Here is an 8,792-nt window from a genome sequence, read left to right as displayed (position 1 = left end):
GTTTCCTCCGCCGGGTGGCGGGGCTCTCCCTTAGAGATAGGGTGAGAAGCTCTGTCATCCGGGGGGAGCTCAAAGTAAAACCGCTGCTCCTCCATATCGAGAGGAGCCAGATGAGGTGGTTCGGGCATCTGGTCAGGATGCCACCCGAACGCCTCCCTCGGGAGGTGTTTCGGGCACGTCCGACCGGTAGGAGGCCACGGGGAAGACCCAGGACACGTTGGGAAGACTATGTCTCCCGGCTGGCCTGGGAACGCCTCGGGATCCCCCGGGAGGAGCTGGACGAAGTGGCTGGGGAGAGGAAAGTCTGGGCTTCCCTGCTTAGGCTGCTGCCCCCGCGACCCGACCTCGGATAAGCGGAAGAAGATGGATGGATGGATGGATGGATATATAAAGCCAAAAAAGAACATGAAAACCTCCCAAATTCTAAAATACATTATAAAAACTATTAGCATCAAAGACAAAAATAATATCATGAGTGTAATATTTATTTTGTTTCTTTTTTTCTTTCCTTATGCTACTGTCGTTTCAAAACATTGTTAAAAATTTGAATATTTGTACGAAAATAAGTTGTATGTCTTTGTTTTGAAAATATAAAATGGACAAGTTTACCTTTATTTTCAGAATAAGTAGATAGTATATAATAAAATAGTTTTACCGGGGGCGGGGGAGAGAGAGCTGGTTGTACTTGTTTCTCTCGCGAGATCTGGAAAAGAGTTGGTTATTTGTTTCTCTCGCGAGATCTGGAAGCGAGCGCTGGTTACTTGTTTCTCTCGCGAGATCTGACAAGACTGCGCGCGAAGCAAACAGGGCGAGGATAAAGCAAGATGGCGTCTGACGGTGAAGACGTTATTGCAGTCGTCACAGTTCAGTGTTCTTAATCTGTGCGTCCATGTACACATATATGTCCTTTATTACACTCTATTAAATAGAGTCATAATAACTGTTTGTATATTAGTCTGAGCGCACTTTGATGCTTCTCCAGCTAGCTTAGCTTGCTAGTTAGCTTAGCTTGTTAGCTGCTAACAAAGAGAGATGAAAACACATCGCTAAGCAGAGATCAAGTGTGAGTGTAAAGTGTTGTGATTGTGTGAAAATGTGCGAAAGAACCATAGCAGAGTACGAGGAGGAACTTTGTCCAACAAAAGAGGAGAAGGAGCGACAACATGAAAAACATCAAGTTGTGTTACACACAACAGGTTTGTTTACTTCTTACTCTCACATCTTTACTAACTTTATATTTATTATTAACACTTTTCTTCAATAGATTGTCTATAGGAAGATGAATTGTCATGTGAGGATGTTCAGACACACAATATTTATGAGAGGTTGATGTTCCTCTCAGTTTGTAACAAAGTGTATCAACATGTTTACACAAAACTCACACAGTCACCGGGGGAATATTCCAGAGAGCAGGTTAAGTGCAAACTCCTGAGTATGTAAAGCTCCAGAGTTTGACCTCCAAAAATAAGAGAGGTAAGACAAAGTCAGAGTCAGTTACCATGGTAACTGACGCTGTAAACCTTGCCTGCTAGCTGGCAGGTTTGACAAGTTATTTATGTGTGTAAAAGCTATACTGACCTGTTATTTCCTTCATATTGGTGCAGCCATTAACCTACTACAACACCTGCTACATCCACCTACTCAGTGGCCTAGTGGTTAGAGTGTCCGCCCTGAGATCAGTAGCTTGTGTCATACCAAAGACTATAAAAATGGGACCCATTACCTCCCTGCTTGGCACTCAGCATCAAGGGTTGGAATTGGGGGCTAAATCACCGTAAAAATTATTCCCGGGCGCGGCCACCGCTGCTGCTCACTGCTCTCCTCACCTCCCAGTGGGTGATCAAGGTTAATGGGTCAAATGCAGAGAACAATCTGGCCACACCTAGTGTGTGTGTGACAATCATTGGTACTTTAACTCTTTAACGTGGCAGTGATTGTGGAAAAAACAAAGCCTGATCTAAAGATGACATCTTGATCTCATACCATCTCAAACCAATTGGCCGTTCATTATTAAGTGAATTGTCTTAAAGTCGCTTAATCTTGTCTGTAACCAAGCAACACTAAGTTTTATCCAGTTACTCGATTAACCGAAAACATTTCCAGTAGAACACTTGATTAATAACATTTTCAATAGCCACAGCCCTATATTTCATGTATTATTTAATATTTAGCATATAGGAGTTAAAATGTGTTTTGTTTGTGTCCTGTAGACATCCATCAGCTGATTGGAAACCAAGAAGAATGTCTCCCTCATCTGCAGGGGGACGGTTTCACTTTAGAGGATCCACAGCCCTCACATTGTAAAGGGGACAAGGAGGGAGAGTGTCCTGTAGGGCAGGAGGAGGATGATGTCAGCAATTTTCCACTGACTGTTGTCTCTGTGAAGACTGAAGAGCATGAAGACAAAGCACCTGAGTCCTCACAGCTTCATCACAGTCCAAGTAAGCACAACATCCACATATCATCTAATACAATGTTTGTGACACATGTTCATCCGGGGGCCACATTTATGACTAAAGATGGAGATATACTTGCTTTTAAACACGTCAATTTAAAAATGAATGCTCATCAATCATCAACAGTGTAATTGCTGGGGTGTAACCATGTGACCTAGAGGCCGTCCTCCTTACCTCACGTGGTCAAATGAAGGCAAACATTCAATATGGCTACTGTTTATTTACCTTTAGCAGCACATATGTCAGCATATTTCAAAGGTTTAGTGGTGAAGATTAGGGATGTATACCAAGTACCATTTTTTTTAGTACTGGTTCCTAATTATGTCGTCCATGAGGACCGTGAAGATTCTGGACTAACGACACAACTATTTGTATTTTTAATTCCAGCTGACTGACGTAACTATGACACGTTGTCACATTGAGTTCAGCTGCCGCTGCTACACATTAACATCAGCTTTGAATAATGACAAATAAGGAAGCAACCACACGCAAAAGTTTGATGTGTGTGTTATTGACAAGAAGATGACATAACTGCATTCCAACTTGCACTGCACACATAGTTGACTTCTTTAAGACTTCAAATAAACAGCTGTTTTTTTTCCCGTTTTTTTCTTTTTCTTTATTTAACCAGGTAAAAATCCCATTGAGATCAAAAATCTCTTTTCTAAGGGAGACCTGGCCAAGAGGGCAGCAGCAAGGTTACATTAAAAACAGTAAACAACACATAAAACATTAAATGTACAACATTAAAACTTGCTGACATAACACATGTGCATACAGACAAGGTTATATCATTTATAAACTTCATAGCAGCAGTAACAGTACTGTGATTTCTGCCAAAACCTGACTGAAATGGTGACAGAATAAAGTTGGTGTTCAAAAAGTATGTTGTCTGTTCACAAGCACTTTTGCCAGAACAGAGAGTTTAGAGATCGGTCTGTAATTATTTGGATTACTAGGGTCACCTCCTTTTAATAGGGGGATTACAAGGGCAGATTTCCAATCCAAGGGGATTTCATTTGAAATTAGAGTAAGGTTAAAAATGTGAGTCAGTGGTCCAGCTATAATTTCAGCTGCCAACTTTAGGAAGAGCGGCTCCAACTTATCTGAGCCAGCTGGTTTTCTAGGTTTAAGTTGTTTTCGAGCCCTCATGACCTCTGTTGTGGTAAAGGACGTAAAGTTAAAAACTTGGGTATTTTCAACGGTTCTTTCCGGAGTTAGCGGAACTTCAGTAAAGTTGTCAGAATTATAGAGAAAACCAGAGTTAATAAAATTATTATTATAATGACTACCCATTTCTCTTCTGTCACTTACTCTGACACCATCAACAAGTATACTAGGTGGGAGATTGACTGAATTATAGCAGGCGGACAATGATTTGATGATTTTCCAAACGTTCTTTGAGTGTTTGAGGTTTTCAGTTGTTGTGGAGAAATGCAATTTGTTTTCTTAATTGTCTAAAATTCAACCAATCTGCTTCTAACCCTGACTTGCGTGCCCTGGCCCAAGCAGCATTACACTCATGCAATACATCGGACAGGTCTGATGTAAACTATTGATTGTCACGTCCTTTAATCCTACATTTTCTAAAAGGGGCATGTTTGTTCACTATACTCAAGAAGTTTTCGTGAAAATATTTCCAAGCCAGTTCAACATTATCAAAAAGAGCAATTCTATCCCAATTAAAAAGATGCAAGTCGTGTAAAAATGCTTGTGTCTCAAATAATTTCATATGATGTTTTTCAAGAAGACGAGGCTTGCTTTTAGGAATTCTTGTGTCTCGCACTACTGCAATCACACAATGATCACTCACATCATTAGGGAAAACACCAGATGCAACACATTTAAAGGGCATATTTGTTAGAATTAAGTCAATGAGTGTAGCTTTTTGAGGGCATTTAGGATTAGGTCTTGTAGCTGAGTTAATTAATTGTGTTAAATTTAGAGATTCACACTGTGCTTTCAAAGAGTCAGACACAGATGTGAGCCAGTCCCAGTTTAAATCACTATTTCATTTTATTTCAGTTGAGACAGAAGCACAACAAGAGTAGATAGGTAATTAGTAGGGGCAGATGGAGGCCTATAACACCCCACTACCATAATGTGGTGATTTCTAGCTAATTCGATTTCAAGTGCTAACAGTTCAAGTTCTTTACTTACTGATTCAGAGAGCACTAATTTAACATCAAACCTCTGCTTAATATATATGGCCACTTCACCACCTTTTCTTTGTCGGTCAGTACGATAGACATTATAGCCATGAATGTAAATATCTTTATCAAGCACAGATTGTTTAAGCCAAGTTTCAGATAAGACTACAATATCAGCATTTGTTGAGTTTATCCAGATCTTTATCATATCCAGTTTAGGGAGTAAACTCCGAACATTGATAAGAATAATCCCAAGACCAGATCTAGTTTTAAAATCTGCAGGTGTAAAACATTGTGTAGGTGTATCAGGGCCTGGATTAGTCTCAACATTTCCTGAGAGCAATAACAATAATATAACTAAACATTTGCGCTTAAAGTTACCATCTTTTGAGTCGGTCTTTAATCTGTGAAAGTAAGTGCTCACAATAGGGGAGGATGCAGTAATGTTGACGTGATCTCTCAAAACAAGGAAACAATAAGAATGAATGGACTCTACCATAGTATGCAGCCATTTAGTTTTGTCCAAAGTCACAGAAATCTTCAACTGAGATAAGGCCAAGGTTATTTTGTAGCTGCCACTATGATGAAATGTCAAATTATCAAATATGTCAAACTGTGCATCTTGAAGTAGCATAGCTCGTGAGTGGGGGTGATCAAACCCATTTGGGACACCAGTAAAACCACACAAAAGTATAAAACACAATATAATAATTTTGTGACATAGTGAGAGGAGAAGTTACACTTGTTTCCCCACTTTTGAAGATGTTAGCAGACAAGGCTAAAGACTAGCAACCAAGGCCGATGGGTGGAAGCCCGTAGAGGCAAACAGCAGGCCGATGGAAGGCTAGTAGGCAGGTCGATGGTGGAAGGCTAGCAGGCAGGTCGATGGTGGAAGGCTAGCAGGCAGGTCGATGGTGGAAGGCTGGCAGGCAGGTCGATGGTGGAAGGCTGGCAGGCAGGCCGATGGTGGAAGGCTGGTAGACATGCAGATGGTGGAAGGCTAGCAGGCAGGCCGATGGTGGAAGGCTAGCAGGCAGGCTGATGGTGGAAGGCTGGTAGGCAGGTTGATGGTGGAAGGCTAGCAGGCAGGTCGATGGTGGAAGGCTAGTAGGCAGGTCGATAGTGGAAGGCTAGTGGCGCGCTTGGTAGAGTGGCCGTGCCTGAGGGTTCCTGGTTCAATCCCCATCTTCTACCAACCTAGTCACGTCTGTTGTGTCCTTGAGCAGGACACTTCACCCTTGCTCCTGATGGGTCGTGGTAAGCGCCTTGCATGGCAGATCCCGCCATTAGTGTGTGAATGAGTGAATGGGACGGGATGAGTATGCTAAGTACAAAAATGAGTCGGAATTTTTGAATGAAAGAAACTGCTGTTCTAAATGTGTCCTCTGGATGTCGCAATAGCAATTCTTTGTATCTTTGTAGATGATGCTACATATGTAAAACACAACTAAAACACACGATGTTAGCGCACCAGTCGGGGAAAATGAGCAAACTACATCAATAACATCCTGTAATTTGATTTTGATATTATTTATTTATCTTGATGGATTGAAAATGAACACCAATGAGTTGACTGATGAACATTATCACATAATTGATTCTGAAAGTGTAAAAAAGGACAACTAAAGATAGAATACTATTGTATGTAAAAAAAAAAAAAAAAACATGATTTGTACATTTTCAGAATGTGTTTGTTCTATTTGTAAACAAAGAAAACAATCTGCAATTTTCTTTATTTGTACGTTATCTTGCCGTGATTTTAACAGTCCGGCCAACTTGGAGTAGATCTTCCTCCATGTGGCCCCCCATCTAAAATTAGTTTAAACACCCCTGGCCGAGATCTTCCTGCGAAAAGCAGATACGAGAAAAAAATCTAATTATGAAACGGAATAGATCCCTAAAGATTTGTTGAGTAATATCAAGGATTATCCGTCGGTGGCGTTCCCAGACATGTGGAACTATCTTGAGTTCCAGACGTCATTCTACACCACAAATTGTGGTTAAGTTTAGAGATAAAGTTTAGGTGTCATAGACCGTATACAGAATACAATATTTACACACTTTATATCAGTGAGTGTAAAGTTAAGAATGCCTCAATCAATGCTGCCTTGTACTTATAATAAAACTTGCTCCTCATCAAATTTCCAAGTCTGTTTTTGTACTCACTTTTGAATAAATTTTAGTGGCTGGGACAAAAGGAAGTATATCCCGTGTTTTTATTGGTTGTTTTGTTACACTCTTTTAACACAACACACAAAAGAACACAAATAATGTCATTGTGTTAACAGTGTCAGTCCAAAACTATTTCTATTCTCTCTTTATCTTATTGACTTATTTACCCAACAGACGTTCAACAGCCCCTTCACATTAAAGAGGAAGAGGATGATCCACAGCCCACCTACATTAAAGAGGAAGAGGAGGATCCACAGCACACCCACATGAAAGAGGAAGAGGAAGATCCACACATGAAAGAGGAAGAGGAGGGAGAGTGTGTTGTAGGGCAGGAGGAGGATGATGTCAGCAAGTTTCCACTGACTGTTGTCTCTGTGAAGACTGAAGAGCATGAAGACAAAGCACCTGAGTCCTCACAGCTTCATCACAGTCCAAGTAAGCACATATCATTTTATTCTCAGGGCATTCAATCCATCACAACTGGACTGTTCACTTTGTCTTAGAAGACTCATCCAAGTAGGCTTCATCACTTCATGCTCATACACTTCAAGTCTTAAATCTAATCATTGGAATTTAGAGGGGAACTGCACTTTTTGGGGGAATTTTTCTATCGTTCACAATCATTATAAAAGACATGATGGTGGATCTATATATATATATAAAAAAAAATCACATTCTAATTAGGACTGGGCGATATGGCCTTTTATTAATATGTGGATATGTTTAGTCCATGTCACGATACACCATATATATGTGGATATGTTTAGGCCATGTCACGAATTTAGAGGGGAACTGCACTTTTTGGGAATTTTTCTATTGTTCACAATCTTTTTAAAAGACATGATGGTGGATATATATATATATAAACAAAAATACATTCTAAGTAGGGCTGGGAGATATGGCCTTTTATTAAAATCTCTATTTTTAGTCCATGTCACGATACACCATATATATGTGGATATGTTTAGGCCATGTCACGATACACCATATATATGTGGATATGTTTAGTCCATGTCACGATACACCATATATATGTGGATATGTTTAGTCCATGTCACGATACACCATATATATGTGGATATTTTGCCTTAGCCTTGAATGAACACTTGATGCATATAATCACAGCAGTATGATGATTATATGTGTCTACATTAAAACATTCTTCTTCATACTGCATTAATATATGCTACTTTTAAACTTTCATGCAGAGAGGGAAACCACAACTAAGTCAATTTAGCAAAAGTGTATTTATTAAACAGTTATTAAGCAGTGGTACAAACATTCATGTCATTTCAAAACAGAAAGTGCAAGATTGTCAGATATTTTAAAACAAGCTATTAGTTCACTTCTGTGCATGATGTCACTAAGATGACATATCAAAACAACACTAAATTAAAGTGCACTTTCTGTACAGAACGCCACTACAATAGTTTAAAACAAATGAAGTGCACTTTTGTGCATGATGTCACACAATATATTTCAATAAGTGTCATATAATAATGAGCTGCATAATAGGAAATCAAATAGTGTATGTCCTTCACTATGTGGTAGGTTCCTGCGGACGATATCTCCTTCTGATGTGGAAATGGTTGCTTGGGCATTTTGTTGGTGTGGCACAGAACGGAGATGTTGACATGCAGAGTTTCAAGCACTCTTCATTCTCTAGCGGGTGACTTTTCAAATGATGCTACATTAGCAGTGCTGCTACTTTTTGTAGCAACGCTTTTGCCGCATACTTGTTCACCATCTACCCGCTTGAAGCCAAACCACCGCCAGACGATGGACCCCCTGCTGTTTGTTTTGGGAACTATTTCTTCCTTCATTTGTTACCAGATTGGCACCTTCTTTCTCTCGTATTACCAGTAGCACCACAGCTAACGTTACCATGCCGCTACCTGTCTGCTCCGTGAGAGCGTATGACGTTGCACACGTGACAGTATGTGACGTATGTAAGAAGGTGCGCTTGTTTTATGTCTCTGTGAGAAGGAGAGACAAGAAAGAGTGAGAAGAGCCT

At 40.1% G+C, this 8,792-nt stretch overlaps 1 protein-coding gene across 1 annotated transcript; it reads left to right on the top strand.

Moving 5' to 3' along the window:
* Positions 1-806: 806 nt before the first annotated feature.
* Positions 807-7,351, top strand: LOC140680132 (uncharacterized). Its single transcript, XM_072916501.1, has 3 exons — positions 807-1,196; positions 2,211-2,441; positions 6,953-7,351. The coding sequence occupies exons 1-3, from the start codon at positions 1,094-1,096 to the stop codon at positions 7,279-7,281; spliced, it is 663 nt and encodes a 220-aa protein (XP_072772602.1). The 5' UTR covers positions 807-1,093; the 3' UTR covers positions 7,282-7,351.
* The last annotated feature ends 1,441 nt before the right edge of the window (positions 7,352-8,792 follow it).

This window comes from Nerophis lumbriciformis, linkage group LG28 (genome assembly GCF_033978685.3).
Source record: "Nerophis lumbriciformis linkage group LG28, RoL_Nlum_v2.1, whole genome shotgun sequence".
NCBI lineage: Eukaryota > Metazoa > Chordata > Actinopteri > Syngnathiformes > Syngnathidae > Nerophis > Nerophis lumbriciformis.
Note: the sequence above shows the minus strand (reverse complement) of the source record. Positions and strands in the feature narration are given on the sequence as shown.

Excerpts from the sequence above, each read along its gene's own strand:
- LOC140680132 (XM_072916501.1), top strand. The coding sequence starts at position 1,094 with ATGTGCGAAAGAACCATAGCAGAGTACGAGGAGGAACTTTGTCCAACA. Across the intron at positions 1,197-2,210 it reads AGTTGTGTTACACACAACAG|ACATCCATCAGCTGATTGGA; the intron begins GTTTGTTTACTT and ends TGTGTCCTGTAG. Across the intron at positions 2,442-6,952 it reads ACAGCTTCATCACAGTCCAA|ACGTTCAACAGCCCCTTCAC; the intron begins GTAAGCACAACA and ends TTTACCCAACAG.